We start from the raw sequence: 16,906 nt of genomic DNA on the forward strand, positions 1-16,906 counted from the left end.
CCGCACTTGGGGCATGGAACTGCTTCACAAGCTTTGGGCTCGAACTCATCCAGCCAGACCCCGGCAGCACATCCCTTCTCGTGATCTCCAGGTGGTCAAAACCGGAGTAGTCTTTCAGTGCACCAACATCTATACCTTCAAAAAATAGGTTAAGGGCCTCATCCGCGGCCCGAGATGCCTCTTTCAGCTTTTCTCTAGTGGCCTAAGCCTCATTAAAAAGAGGCTCCGTATGGGGCGGTGACTCCGGGACGTCGATAACGTCGACGTCCTCTCTCATAACCAGAGTAGCCTCTCGAGGGGAAGTGGCCCCAGGTTTATCCTCGAGCTCCCGAGCTGAGGAGGGTTAAGCTTTACGATTGCCCCCCCCCCCTCCGGTACTGCCAGCCCCTGTGCAGCGCCGCGGCTCGTGGACGACAAACTCCATGTCATCATCCTTGGGGTAGTCACTGAGCCGTTATAGAGAATCAGCCGGATCCCTGGCACGAGTACTTTCTTTAGTACTCTTTCTGACCCTGACCGAGACCCTCTTCTTCTTGGTCTCGGTGGGAGCATCCGAGGAGCTAGAGGACCTCCTATTTTTTCTTGTTTTCTCCTCCTTCTTCGCAGCAGCCTCGATGGTAATTTGTACCGAAGCAGAGGTTTTTCCAGATGGGGACGAGGCTTCATCCTCGGATATTGCCCGAAGCTCAGTGGTCTTGGGTAAACCTATGAAAAGAAAAAGGGACTTAGACGAAATGACGATAGAATAAAAAGGAAATTCAATCGGGAGAAGAAGGACACTCACCATGGGAACGAGCCTCCCATTTGCCTTTAGAGAGCTTGCGCCACTCGCGCTCAGAGTATGTCAATTTTTTGCAGATGCCCTCGACCCACTCCTTGAAACGGGGCACTGCACTGGGGACTCGGGTGACCACTGCATATCAAGAAAGCCAGGTGATAAAAAAGAAGAGTAAATTCAAAGGGTTATTTTGACAACTTTAGAGAAGATGAACTTACGTGTTGAGTTCCACTTCTCAAGGAATGGTAGGAAATAAGAGGGATGAGATCCTCGATTTTTACCCGAACGAATCTCCCCTGCCAGCCTCGATCCCTGTCCTCATCGATGCTCGAGAAGGGAGCCTCCTTTTCCGATCGGTCAAGCTTAATTAATCCCCATCGGAAGATTCGGGGGCTGTAGACACGAAGCAGATGGTCGATAGTAAAATGGGGCTCCTTCATGTTGTTGACAAAGTGACGGAGAAGAATTACGATCCTCCAAAAAGACGGATGGATCTGCCCGAGGTAGACCTCGTACCTCTTGCAAAAGTCTAGGACCACCGTGTCCATCGGGCCAAGCGTGAAGGGTACGTATAAACTCTTAAGTACCCCTCCACGTGCGTTGTGATGTCCTCATCAGGACCGGGGATGACTACTTCCTTGCCTTCCCACTTGTAATCCTCCCGGACCGTTGGGAGTGTATCTTCGGTGATGGAACGGATATACCTCCACACCTCCTCACCTCGATCTCCTTGTTTGAAGGCTTTTTTGACCTTAAAGTCGTTATCTTTGGAGCAACCTCCCGGATAAAATCCTTAAGAAGAGGTTCCAGGCCTACTACCGAAAGGGTCGCTTCATTATCTGCGGCCGAGTTAGAACTTGAAGGAGCGGTATTTTGAGGCACATATTTCGAGGTTTTTGCCATTTTTATCTAGGAATATGAAGGTTTGAAGTCGGATATGAAGGTTTCAAGATGGGTATGAAGATTTGAAGGTCTGACTTGAAGATTCAAAGACGAAATATGAAGATTTGAAGATTGGAGATGAAGAAATGAAGATGTGAAGAACAATTTATGAAGGTTTTAGGAAATTGTGAACAAGTAAAAATTTCAATGGTAACTCAAAAAGATTTGAAATCGGAAGGTAAAAAATTGGAAGAAAAAAAAAAGAAACCGGAGCTTTTATAGGAGGAAAATAATTAATGCGTGACGTTTCGCATTTGATGCCCATCGAGGATGGTCAACTAGCGGCTGACACGTATCCGAAGTCAGAACGATACAACTGATGGGATGTTTTGCTGACTCATCAACCCATTTGTAGCGTACGGAGGAAGGAACCGGGGTGAGTTAATCACTTCTCGTCGTTTCTATAAATCTGCTCTCCAAAAAGTGAGGGGACTATCTGTGTGCGATAAAATCGGAGATAAAGTTACCTCTGATTTTCCGCTAAAGGAGCGAGAGGACAGCGCGACCCAATATGGCCTCAGATAAAGTCGAGGTCTTCCACAAACCGAAACCCGGGGAGGACGGATGGTGTGCCCAGAATCGGACACGGCCAAGCATTGAGCCCGAGCAAAGTGAAGAACTGGGCTAAGGGAAAGACGGTTAGACAGGACAAACATGGGCCGAAATATCCGTCCTCATCGGATCTTACGACGCAAACCTCGCTTGATATCAACTGCGTAACAACGTTTAGTGGAAGAAAAAGATCTTTACCTTACTTAGACTTGTACTAGGATTGAAACTCCCCTACTATATAAAGGGGAAAACTTTTTTATTTTGAAGACCACTGTTGGCACGCATACCAAGGCAATAAAAGTTAATTTTTGTTCTCTAGCTATTGTTCAAAGTGCTCTTCAATTGTTTGTTTATTGAGTTGAAACCAAGCCCGTTCCAGGGATTGGATCGGAACCAATTTCCAGCATCAATCATAAATCTGGACTTAATGATCCATTGCATTTGGTTTGATCACTTTGTTTTCCTTTAATTCAATTATTTACTGTTCTCAGATCATTCGTGTTAAATTAAATCACATATCCTTTAAACTGCGTATAACTTCAATTGTTACTCATTTTAAGGGTAAACACTGGCGATTGTGGAACTGAGTTAGATCATGGTGTTACAACAATTGGATACACGAAAACTGAAAAATGTACTAAGTATTGGTTGATTGAGAATTCTTGGAGAACTAGTTTGGGTGGAAATGGATATATAATGATAGAGAGGGATACTGATGCTAAAGAAGGAATTTGTGGGATGGCAATGGATGCTTCTTATCCAACAGCTTAAATGTACAAATGAGTTAGAGCCAAATCAAGTGTTCTGTTGTGTGAATGCGGTGTGTTATATTTCTGTTGATGATGTAAATGTTAGTACTAGAGAAGCATGTGTTTGTTGTGTACATAGGTTTCATTGTTGAAGCTGCTCATTATCTGTACAAAACTTATGTTAATGAATTGGCAAGAAATTTGTGATTTTATCAGCCTCCTTTTCTGCTTGTGAATTTTCTGGTTCTGCCTTCCACTGAATACTTCCACAATTTTGGTACTCCGGATATCTTGATGTCGTAGTGCGTTTATAGGATATAGTTCTCTCTCTTCTAGGTGATAATTAATAAAATTTAAAAATTATATCTTTAAATCGTAGAAATGACATCAGGTATTCACTCAAAAGGGCTGCTATTTAGAAATTAGGCAATGTGTCCTGATTTTCAATTTTTCAATTTAATTTTTGAAGATACAAATATACTGAAATTAAAATATTTAGTTTAAATTTTCAGGACAAAATAAGTACTAGTTAATACCTAAATAACATCCCTAAGAATGCTTGTTTGTGTACTTCCCCCTTTAAGACTTAATCTAGGCCTTGTATATTTTGATTGAGAAAATAGTTGGGAAACTACTAACTATGTCCGCTTATAAGCAGCCTATTATAAAAACTGACCAATTTATAAAATATTACTAATATTAGGCAAATGCTACCAATATTAGTCAATTAACTATTTGTAGACCTTTTTCTTTTGAGTGGGTCTTATTAAAATATATTGGGTATATCTTAAGGAGTTTGAATCTCAGCTTTGGGATGATTTAGTGGAGTTTTGAGGTGGTTTGAATTGAAAATTCGAAAAAACATGAAAAAAGATGATGTGTATCTCACTGTGTATCATTTGTGTATCACACACACACACACACACACACACACACACATATATATATATATATATATATATATATATATACATACACACACATGTGTGTGAGATACATACGTAATACATGTTTGGTACATGTGCGTCAGAAGAATCTTTTAAGCTCAATTTTAACTACGAATTTTGATATCAAACCAGTCCAAATCACCTCCAATCTTGCTCAAATTTTGTATATTGCATCATTTATATGTTTTCAACGAATTTCAACCATACCCATTGAGAAAAAATTCTTTTTTGCTCCCCCCTCCCCCCCCCCCCCCCTTTTTTTTTTAAATATTGTATATCATTGGTAATGAATTTTGACTCCAAACTAGTCTAACTCGCCTTCAAACTTCGTCAAAATTTAAATATTGCCTCATCTATGTCTTTTCAATGAATCGCAACAATACCCATTAAAAAAATCTTGTTTTGTCTATGTTTTTAGAATGTTGTATATCATTGGTAATTTTGTTTGGCTATTTTTTGTAGCATGACTAAAATGGCTAGTTATTGATAAATAGTGTCTTTCTTTGGAAGAAATTAAAAAATAGCCAGATTTACAAGTGGTCGTTCAAAAATAGTCCAGTTTCAAAAGTAATCGAAATGTAGCCACTTTTCATGTAAAGATGAATCTGAGCGAAAACACTTTTCAAAACCTGGAAAATACGCCAGTATATTATGCTGGAGTTCCAGCATAAGTACACTAGAACTCCAGCATAATATACTGGAGTTCCAGCAAAGTATACCGGTCCAGTATAATATGCTGGAAGTTCATACACAAGTGCTCGAATCTCCAATATATTATGCTGGAACTTTTCGTGTGTTGGAGTTCCAGCATAATATGCTGGAAGTTCATACACAGGTGCACCGAATTCCAGTATATTATGCTGGACCGGTCTCTCTTGCAGCCAAATAGTGGTTATTTTTTATTGACTTGGTAAAACTAGCTATTTTTGAATGACCAGTCCGAAAACTGGCTAGACCGTGCTATTTTTACTCTTTCTTTGGTACAATTCCATAAGATTCCCAAAATAGTTTTAGCCCATTTAACCCAATTGGCGAATTCTACTAGCTAAAGATCTTGAAGCCCAATTTTTCTATCCTTACCTCTAGGATTAAAGATGTATACATTGAAAATATAAATTTTTTTCATACTATTCACATATTGTTTAATAGTATGTAATAGTAGATTAATTACGAGTTTTAAAAGGTTAACAATTAATTCCAATATTACAGTTTTTCTTGTAATGACTTATATATGACATGATTAATTCAATCAGTACATGGAAGTTAAACTCTTAAGGAGTCATTTGGTAGGAGGTATAAGAATATTGTTGAATAAGGTGTATAAGTGCTGGCATTAATAATGCTGAGATTAGTTATACAGACATTATTTCTTATCCACTATTTGCTTTGGTGTATTAAAGCATTGCATAATTTCTAAAAAAGATAATTGTTTATAAAAGTACACATTCTTTAACTTTATACACTATTTTTATTGAAAATATTTTATTACCCTCAACATTCTTTACTCCCTAAAGCCAATTTTTTTTTTTTACGGGGAGCAAATAGTAGCTTCTTTCTTAGAAGAAAAATTCATCACTTCTTCCGTCACAAACAACTTAACAAATTATGGAAAAATTACCAACGTAAAATAAAGATTAGAGAGAAATAGAGCAGAAATTAAAGAGAGAGCAGCGCGGTTTCTACAAATATGGCAGAAAGTAATTGCCACAAGTTTTGAGGGATGCGTTTCATTACCTCCCTATACTTGTCCAAAGTAAATTTAATACCTACCCAAAAGATGATGTGGCAAAAATATAACATATAAATAAAAAAAGGCGCGTTTTATTAGTTTTAAATTTTTAAAAATTATTTTTTTGCAAGAAAAGACTTTCTGGAACCCCCCCCCCCCCCTCTCCCGCCTTCCATCTAAACACTCACTCCCTTATTCTCCAATTTCACATCCACCTCTACTAAGAATCAATTTTCTTGTCTTTCATTTCTTTCTCATCTTCACGCCCGAACCCTTTTTTTCTTCATTATGTATTAAATTGATTTCTAGAATACAATTTTTCTTCAAGCCAATTAATGTCCTCTATTGAAAAGCACCCAAGGTTTTAAATTCGAACAGTAAACTTAAGATTAGGCCTAAGATTCTATATTTAGATGAATGAGTTCATGAATTGATGAGAGGTTTTCTTTGAATTTTAGTTGGAACTAATTGGAAGGCCATAAATTTTAGCTTTAATGAAGGTTTGATAGTGGGTATGGAAGAAAAAGAAAAAAGAAAATTGTGTAAATGAAAAGAAAGAAGAAAAAAATAAAAAGCATAAACTTATTATATTTCTGACATGATGCTGATGTGGCATGCGCTGATATGGAGCACCTCACAACATGAAAGTGGTATTACACTTACAGGGTGGTATTAAATTCACTTTGGACAAGTATAGGGAGTAATGAGACGTCCGTAAAAGTTAAGTATGAAATTGATTTTTCTGCATCTTATGTATTTTCCCTATTAAAAATTATATATTAGTTATACATCTGATAATACCAAATATGATGTATAACTAATGTTAGTTATACAAGTATTAGTAATGCACAAAGCCAGAGGCGAATGCATTATTTAAATTCTACGGGTTAAATTTTTAAAGTTTTTAGTATTGGACCTAGTATATATTTTAAAGTTATGGGTTCAATTGAACACGTTGCATATATACTACATTCACCCCTGCACAAAGCTAATGCTTGCATATTAATACAAATACTAGTTATACATAGGTTGAAAAAATGTACCAAACAAAGGATTAGTAATGCACAAAATTAATGCTTGCATTGTTTTTTCTAATATCTCGTGCCAAATGTGATAAATTGGATATTATGCCTATAATGGATAAATTGGAAACAAAAAGAGATATTGGCTCCTAAGTTTGTTTGTGATTGACGAATCAATCTTTTCATCTTCATTAAACCCTTTTCATTTGAAAATCTCATAGCGTAATTCTGCGTATAAACATTAAACATTGGATGCATAAACTTAGATTATAGTAGAGTATATATGTGTGTACTTGTTAACAATATATGTTTGTACTAAACTCACTAATTTCAAATTCTAGTTTTGCCTCTAAAGTCTACAGTACTTGATGTTCTGAGTCACTCCAGTTACCAAAATTCCCCACGCAGAATATATTTCATAGCATCAAAGAAGTATACAGGCATGTTAGAAGAGCTGGAAGAAGTTGAATCAAGACTCGTTTCACTTGTTTCAAAATGCCCCAATCTGAGAGTCCTCCATCAAATTCATGCCCATATAATCACTACTCATTCATTTCTTCCACCTCCTACTATCTCCTTTATTCTTTCCAAAGTTCTCACCTTTGCAGCCCTTTCTCCCAATGGGAGCCTCAATTATGCCAAAAGGGTCCTTACCCAAATCCCAAACCCTAGCATTTTCTCTTATAATTCTCTCATTAGAGGTTTTCTTGAACCCCAAATACCATCTCAAGAGCCCATTTTTATTTTTAAGAAACTGCTCAAGAAAAATTACCCAAAAGCAAATACTTTCACTTTTGCATTTGTTTTTAAGGCATGTTCACTTTTGGCAGCATTTAAAGAAGGCCAACAAGTGCATAAGCATGTAATTCAATCTGGGTTTGGATCAAGCCCCTTTGTTCAAACCTCATTGTTGAATTTATACGCCAAATGTGAGGAGATTGGGTTGGCGGAGAAAGTGTTTGATGAAATTACTGAGAGAAATGTGGTTGCTTGGAGTGCAATGATTAGTGGGTATTCAAGACTTGGGATGGTGAATGAGTCTTTAAGTTTGTTTAGGGGAATGCAGAAGACTGGTGTTTCACCTGATAAGGTGACGATGGTGAGCGTGATTTCGGCTTGTGCTATGTCTGGGGCATTAGATGTGGGGAGGTGGGTGCATGCTTATATTGACAGGAGATTGATTGAGAATGATCTTGAGCTTAGTACTGCGCTTGTTAACATGTATGCAAAGTGTGGATGCATTGAAAAGGCTATCGAAGTATTTGAAGGGATGCCTGTTAAAGATGCCAAGGCTTGGAGCTCCATGATAGTTGGCTTGGCAATAAATGGACTCGCAGAATATGCATTGGTGACCTTTTCCAGGATGGACAAAGCCAAGGTAATGCAAAGATTATCAACAATGCTGTAAGATGCAATATTTCTTGCAAAATCGTATATAAATGTCATCTTGATTCACATATAACATTAAAGGACTGCACGACTTTGAACTTATTAGGCTCAGCGTTGAATCTTTGTGTAAAAATTAGATGAATTGAGTTGTAATAATTTATCTATAATCTATCATTGAATGTTAAAACTTTGACGAATTGACTGGTAGCAGCTAACCTATAGTTTACTTTTGAATTTTCGTTCAGGTGGAACCTAACCATGTAACACTAGTTGGAGTTCTTATGGCATGTGCTCACAGTGGACTAGTTTTTGAAGGGAAAAGGTATTGGGCAAGCATGATTGAGTCTGGGATTGAGCCATCTTTAGAGCATTATGGCTGCATGGTAGATCTGTTGAGCCGTTCAAACTTAATTGATGAAGCTTATTCATTTGTCGAAGCCATGCCACTCGCCCCCTGTCCAGCAATATTGCGCACATTACTTGTTGGGTGCAAAAAGAACAAGATCTTGGACAAAGGCGAAATTCTTGGTCATTATCTCATTGAATTAGAGCCGTGGAATGCAGAGAACTATATCCTACTCTCTAGTTTGTATGCATCGGTATCAGACTGGGAAAAGATGCGCCACGTGAGGAAACAGATGAAAGACAAAGGGATTAAGGCAATGCCAGGATGTAGTTCCATTGAAGTTGACGGTTTTGTGCACGAGTTTGTAATGGGTGATTGGTCGCATCCTGAAGCAGAGGAGATCAAAGAAGTCTTAAGAGATATATCTCAAAGGGTACATTCTACAGGTCATGAACCATGGATTGCTACTATACTGCACAATGTGAGTGATGAAGAGAAGGAAATTGCTCTATGTGAGCACAGTGAAAGGCTGGCTATTGCGTTTGGCCTTTTGAAGACCAAAGCACCAACAGTGATTAGGATAGTGAAGAATCTTAGAGTATGTAAAGATTGCCATGAAGTGACAAAGATAATTAGTAGATTATACAACAGAGAGATCATTGTTAGGGACAGAGTTAGGTTCCACAGGTTTGTCAACGGAGTATGTTCGTGCAGAGATTTTTGGTAAATATTCTTCTATTGGCAATATATTTCAAAACAAAAGGCCCCTACTTCTAGAGCTCCTTTTTTTTCTTGTGGTGTTGGAGATGGAGGGGGTCTGAGAGTTGTGATGAGAGAGTAAAGCCAGAAGAAGCTTGAATGACCTAATAAGGGCTAAATTCATTACATTGGAACACGATAGATAGAAACTAGATGTAAGAGGCCAAAATGTTGGAGTGATATTAAATTCTATAATCAGGATAGCTTTATTACAGAGGAGATTTAATCAGCCTCATTTTCCCGTTGTCATTATTCTCCCGTGAGAAGACTCGTCTCATTTTTCTCCCAATACAATGCTTTCATCAATTTCGATCATATATGCATGAAGTGTTCCTCTATATTCCTATGTGATTGTTCTCGGACCAAGAGACCATCACTTAGACTTGGATTTCGACATGCCATCTGCATATCTTCGATCTTGGAACTGGTATAATCATAGTGAGCAATCCAAGTTCATTGCTGCGGTTAAAGTTAAAGTCAATTCTGCATCATCAACTAAGCGTTTCAGTGAGCGCTGAAAAGTGTAAACACCAAACTAACCACATCCCCTGACCTTAAGTGAGATTGTTGCAGCTGAAGGCGCGTTTCGATCAGTGGCCACTTCTGAGGTACATCACTATCAAAATCTTCTGGTTTCTGATGGATTTCATAGTGATCAACTGCACCACCACTGTTGAACATATCTATCAAACCAATTGGAGCAACAAAAAAAATGTTTTTTGCAATTTCCTGAAACCAATGAATTATTGACTGTCTTTGAAAAGGTGGTAAGCTAATCTTTTAAAAGTCACACTCTCTAATTGAAATTCAGATTATCAGATACTGATACAAGTTCATTCTTGATCTAACTTCCTACTTTCACTTCCGCAAGGCAGAAGCACATTTTATTCCTTGGGAAAGAACTTAATAAGCAATAAATTTACTTGATCTAATGCAATACATTACTGTATCTTGACCGTCCGATATTTACATCAAATCAAGCAATAATTCCATGAGATTGCATATCGCTTAAGCATGGTTACATTATAAATAGGTGTATGAAGGACGCATTGTATGAAGGACACATGTCTTATATTCATTGGTTTGACGTAAATATGAGGTGTAGGTTAATTTTTACCCTACTTTTATCTCAATTAAAGTAAATTGCATCCTTCATTTAAAATCAGTTGTTTGTCTCTTCTCTTTTTTACATAGAACTGCTTTATCTATTGGTTTGGGCTAGTTAAGTTACTCAAATTGAGTGGAAATGACGGGAGATATTCAAAAATAGCCAGATTTACAAGTGGTCGTTCAAAAATAGCTCAGTTTCAAAAGTAATCGAAATTTAGCCACTTTTCATGTAAAGATAAATCTAACCGAAAACACTGTTCAAAATTCGGAAAATACGCTAGTATATTATGCTGGAGTTCCAGCATATTATACTGGAGTTCTAGGATAAGTATGCTGGAACTCCAGCATAATATGGTGGAATTCCAGCATAAGTACACTAGAACTCAAGCATAATATACTGGAGTTCCAGCAAAGTATACCGATCCAGTATAATATGCTGGAAGTTCATACACAAGTGCTCGAATCTCCAGTATATTATGCTGGAACTTTCCATGTGTTAGAGTTCCAGCATAATATGCTGGAAGTTCATACACAGGTGCACCGGACTCCAGTATATTATGCTGGACCGATCTCTGTTGCAGCAAAATAGTGGCCAAATTTTTTAAACTTGGTCAACGCTGGCTATTTTTGAATGACCAGTCCGAAAACTGTCTAGACCATGCTATTTTTACGGAAATGACACCAGGTAGGCACTTTTAAGCATGTTGTTCAAAATATATCCACAGTTTACAATGTATTTAAAAATTAACTAATTTTACTCAAATTTCAAGACACGACGTCCTAGAGTTTAAACCTCAAAATTCAAACTTCAAGGGCATCATTTCCTAAAGTTCAAAAATTGTGTCCAGAAGTTCGAATCTAATGTCATGAATTTTAATTTAGTAGTTCAAAAATTCAAGGCACTTAGTGCTGAATTTCAAATTAGCAGCTCAAAAATTCAAGACACTAAGAGCCCGTTTGGCCATGAAAAGTTTTTTCACTTTTTTCGAAATTTTTTTACTTTTTTTTGAAATCAGTGTTTGGTCATAAAATTTCCAATTTTCACTTGAAGATGAATTTTTTGAAATTTTTAAAAACTCCAAAAAGCTATTTTTCAATTTTTTTTTACTTAGATCACTCACAAAAATTCAAAAACAACCCAAAAATATATTCTTGTCCTAACACAACTATAATTTTCAAATATCATTTTCACTTGAGAAAAAATTTCACATTTTTCGGAATTGTACAATTCTTATGTCCAAACGCCCACTAAGTCCTGTTCCAAATTCAGGATACTTACTAGTCCTGAAGTTTGGATAAATTGGTTAATCTTTAAATTATGGGTGTTAACCGGACAGGCTGATCCGGGCTGGACACGAAAAAAACAGTTCGTCCGGTTATTGTTCCAGGCTGGTTAGTGGGCTGGGATTTTTCGGGTTTTGGTGGGCCCGTCCGGGTTCGGGCTTATCGGGTCCTGACCGGCCAGGTTTAAATTTTTATTTTTATTTTTTTAGTGTATTATGTTTCCTTATTCAATGTAATTGTTACTTAAGTGTTTGAAAACTTTTAAATAATAAAATAAGTATTTTAAGGCATAAAATTAAACTTTTAAACTTTAAAATTTAAAGTTTTAAATTTGAAATTTGAATTATAAAATTTGAAAGTTAAAATTAAGCGGCTACATAAAATTATTTAATATGACCAATATGTAAGGATCAAACTTCAAAGGCTTTCGTTTCATATTTTCATTGCATAATAAACTTGTCTAATACACTAACACATTAAGCTTAAATAAGTCTAACAAATTCAAAATAACACAAATTGTCTCAAATCAACTTAAAATACGAATTGATAGAGGACACTCAAAACAACCCTTGATATGCCTCCTTAAACCAGCTGCGCCCTCCCCCTTTCGACGAACATTAAAGACTAGACCACAGTCCTTGCACTGAATTTTGCGAACTTCTTTGTAACATCCCGTAAAATTGAATCAGTTGTGGATGCATTAAATGAGTATTAATGTGATGGTTATCAATTGGTTATGATAATAAGTGTACGAGGCATATCATAAGTGATTTGGGGTCCACGGAGAGACTTAAGTCTAAGCCAAGTTGGAAAATTACATGATAGACTAAAATTCCAAATGAGTACGCACAAGACCACACTTTGGATGAGCATATCTACATTTATATAAGGTGTTATGTGATGCACAACCTATCAAATGAAAGATCTTGGAGTCTAGTTTCTAACACTTCGAACCGTTTGTCATTTAGACACTCCTACCAGAAGTTATGACCAAATTACCAAAAGCTAGCAAAATTTTACACTACCGCGGCGTGGCTGCATAGATTTACAGAACACTTCCAGATTTCGTCTCTAGACACATTTTTCATTACCGCGCCGTCCCACGCGTCGCCCCATGCGCAGCGGCTATGCAAATCTTTGTTTTTTCAACCTGACCCTATTTTGATATAAAACCTTCGGGGGTTATTTTCCCCACTTCATTTGGACGAATTTTAGGGTTTTCCTCCACTCTCTCAAGACCTCCAACCCCTCCCATCTTCAAGGTAAGCAATCCCCATTATCTTGGTGTGAATTCCATCTTTTATACACTAGTATTGATGAAATCTACTCATAAAATACTTAGATCTTCAAGAGAATTCTTCAAGAACTCAAAGGAGGGTTTTGCAAGGTTTCTTCCTTTAAGGTAATCCTACACCCTTAGACTTACATGTATGGATTTATTAAGGGAATATGAGTATGGATAAGTATTGGAACTCTTGGTATGGTGATTGGAAGCCATAAGTTCCCCATTTTAATTGCATAACTATTATAGAGATTGAAAGATGATTATTTAATGGAACTTTGTTGGTTGGGTGTGGATGGATGGTCATATATGTGATGTTGGAAGTTATAAATTGGTTAATCATGATGTTGGCATAAATTATTGATGAATGGTGGTAGTTAGATGAACTAATTATATGGTGATGAGATGTAGAGATTTATGCCTACAAGTGTTTGATAATATGCCTAAATGGCTTAAGTTATGGAATTTGTTACTAATATTGGGTTCCATTGGATGTTGCTATTGTAGATTGAAGGTTCTTAGTATTGTGGATCATTGTAGTATCACTAAGGGGCAAAATTGAGGTATGTGAGGCTAACTCTCTTTACGTTCAGGAATGTCTATGATTCTCCCTACGTCCCATTCATTATGACTATTACTAGTTTCCTCAGAAAGTGATTATGCCTTAAGTCCATGAATAGCGTGGAACTTCTATTCTCTAGCTTCGTAACTCATTCATGACTTTCATTCTAAACGTTGTGAAACCAGTATATAATCAATATAGACTTGGGTTTGATGCCTATGAGTCTCAGTCTAGATTACTAAGCATGTCATAAACAGTTGAATTTCAATTTGCATAATCAGTTCATGAATACATGTCTCAGTCTAGCTCTATTCAGCATTCAAGTATCATGTAACTCAATATGGTTCAGTACTTCAGCATCATGTATTGTGTGATTCTCAGTTCCTAAATGTTGAACACCTGTATTTGGGCTTGAGGCCGTAGTTTATATGCTTTATGCATACTTGGGCCTGAGGCCGTAGTTTATGCTTTATGCATGTTTTGGCCTGAGGCCGTAGCTTATGCTTTATGCATTTTTGGGCCTGAGGCCGTAGTTATGTGTACGTATACTTGGGCTTGAGGTCGTATCTTGTGCACATATATGTTGGGCTCGAGGCCGTAGCTTACTCAGATAAACAGCTTGTTCATCACTCAGAAGAGGGAGTATTCATATCCTTACTTCCTTTGTTCAGTTCAATTATTAGTTATCATTTATGTTATTAGTTATCATTTTAGTTACCAGTTATCAGTTCAGTTATCATTTGAGTTTCAGTTTAAATAGTTATAATTTCAGTTATCAATTATCAATTCTCAGTTATCAGGTTAGTTTAAGTTTCAACATTTATAATTCTTTCTTTCAGTTGCTTTACATACCAGTGCAATTCAAATGTACTGACGTTCCTTTTGCCCTGGGCCTGCATCTCACGATGTAGGTAATGATTTACAGGTTGATGATTCAGAGCTAGGATTCTCGTACCAGCTATTTGGTGATCCCCAGTTCTTTCGCGGCATTATCATTACCTTATAGTCTTCAGTATTTTCAGACAGTCAGTGTTTTTAGTACTTCATTAGAGGCTTCATAAACTAGAGTAATAGTTAGACAGAGTCACAAGCTTTTTGTGTTAAGCAATATTGGCTACAGACATGTTTGAGACTTGTATTAGTGTTTCCACACTTTTGATTTTTATCATTCAGACTTTCTGTATATCAGCATGTATTAGTTTATCTTCCGCATTTAGTATGTTTTGATATCACTTGTTGATTCAGCCAGTTGGTTCGCTCGATCACATGTAGTCAGGCACCGAGTGTCGTGTTACGTCCAGGCCCAGGTTCGGGGCGTGACAAAGCTTGGTATCAGAGCACTAGGTTCAAGAGTCCTAGGAAGTCTACGAAGCTGTGTCTAGTGGAGTTTTCTTTATATGTGTGTGCCGACCACTCATATAAACGGTTAACTACCAAGACATTCAGGATTGTCTCACTTCTTTCTACTATAGATCGTGCCATGAAACTTAGCAATAGGTAATCTTCTCTTACTATCGAATTCCATACATATCGAATGCCCAAGCGACAGGCAAGAAAAGTCTAAGGTTCTAGAAAGGATGATTTGCCTATTGTGGTATTATTATGGAGTACATGTTGGTAACAAATGAGATTTGAGAGGATGTTAAAAGTGGGATGCAATGAATAGTAGTACAGATTAGAGCATAACCTTATCACAAAGTACAAAAGCAGTCATTATGTTTTATGGTTATTAGTTTAACTCAGCTACTAGTTATATTGTCCTTCAGTTAGCAGGTTTATGGTTATTCAGTATGCCAGTTATTTGTTATTCAGTTACCAGATCTTCAATTTTCAGTATATCCAACGTCTGCTAACTTGGGAGTATACGGTAATGCCTACGGGTGCTAAAAGAAAATGTAAGAACAGTGATTATAGCGAAATCGTCACATGTTTTACGTCTGAATTTAAGACCAAGACTCACCGGATGGTGCACGAAGTGATTCATCAGATGTGTATGGCAGTGTATCCGTATGTCAGACCCTACGATGCAACAGGTTAAGAATTCAACCGCAGCGGGCATAGAATTGATCACTATTGTTTTGGACAGAAAAGATCCTAAGGAAAATATAACTAAGAATAATATGATGTACGAAATGAGAATCAATAGCAGCCGTTATTGAATTTCAGGGAATGATTTTAAGTTGTTCATATTTATTCATACTAGAACTAGAAAGTACCACCTTAGTAAATTACTATAAGAATTAGGTATTATTGTGAGATAAAGGATATGACAATTCCCTTAAGTTATGTGACTAAGTGTTTATCTCGAATGTTTATAATATGATATGATTTTGAAGTATATTGAAAGTTAGGGGGTTAGATATCCTAATTTTGTTTAAGACAGATGAAATTTTTCTAAGTGTGATCCATGTGCATAGTTCAAAAAGAATGATAGTGTACGGCAAAAGAATATGGTCAGATGATGAGGGAAGTTAGGATAAACCTTATGCTTCACTTTAGTTATTCAAAGCAGAGTAAGAAAACATATGCTAGCAGGTGGTTAGAATAGTAAATAAGTTTTGAGCAAATACAGTGAATTAGCAATTTCAGCAGAGCTAGTAGAGGTAAGATTTGATTCACTTAGCCAGGTTAACTCTAGGGAGTGGATGACAGTTTGAAACACCGAACGCATGTTAGAACCCGATGAGTTTAAGTTAAGCCCGAAGTACAGTAGCAGTGGGAAAAAAAATCAGCTAGCAGTAAGAGAGCAAACTACAAAAGAATAGCCTCTAGGAATTATCGAAATGTGGTTTTCCCAAGATTGACAGTGTGAGAAAAGTTAATTATTAAGATTATGTATGATAGTTGTGAATAAATTAGTTTGTTATGTGAATAATTTAGTCTTTCCTAGTAAGAAAGATTTCTCATAAGTTAGTTGGAAGATGAGTCGTCATTTGCGTGGAGTGCAAAGAATTGCAGAAAATAAGAAAAGTTATTTGGATCCCAACAAAAAAGGAAGGATCCGCAAGTATAAGACCTTTGGTCTAAGGAGTGATATGAAAATTTTCAGTAAGTCCAGTTAGAGATTTGAAACCCGAATAGTTAGCATGGGATATGAAAAAGAAAATCAGTTCGGTAATGAGGGAAAATTATATAATTACCACAAATAATACGTCTAGCATGTGTAAGAAACACAAAGTGAGTAGAATGATCACCGAGCTTAGTTATTGATGATAAAGTGATCACACAAAAGCTATAAAATCATGCCCAGTATGTATTACGAGAGGTAGTGCCATTACACGAGACTCTAATATTTCGAGTAGTGTTTAGAGACTTAGCTCACAACAATACTATAAGTGTTTTCAGGAAGTGCTTAAGAAGATATAAGTGTGGGAAGTATAGCTCATGAATGAGGTAGACAAGAGAACTATGTTGAAAGAAGTTCACTTCTTAGCCAAGGTAGGAGTTCGACTTTC

General features: G+C 36.9%; 1 protein-coding gene across 1 annotated transcript; it reads left to right on the forward strand.

Moving 5' to 3' along the window:
- Positions 1-7,021: 7,021 nt before the first annotated feature.
- LOC109209620 (putative pentatricopeptide repeat-containing protein At5g40405) lies at positions 7,022-9,528 on the forward strand. Its single transcript, XM_019372927.1, has 2 exons — positions 7,022-8,097; positions 8,354-9,528. The coding sequence occupies exons 1-2, from the start codon at positions 7,162-7,164 to the stop codon at positions 9,179-9,181; spliced, it is 1,764 nt and encodes a 587-aa protein (XP_019228472.1). The 5' UTR covers positions 7,022-7,161; the 3' UTR covers positions 9,182-9,528.
- The last annotated feature ends 7,378 nt before the right edge of the window (positions 9,529-16,906 follow it).

This window comes from Nicotiana attenuata, unplaced genomic scaffold, assembly GCF_001879085.1.
Source record: "Nicotiana attenuata strain UT unplaced genomic scaffold, NIATTr2, whole genome shotgun sequence".
Taxonomy (NCBI): domain Eukaryota; kingdom Viridiplantae; phylum Streptophyta; class Magnoliopsida; order Solanales; family Solanaceae; genus Nicotiana; species Nicotiana attenuata.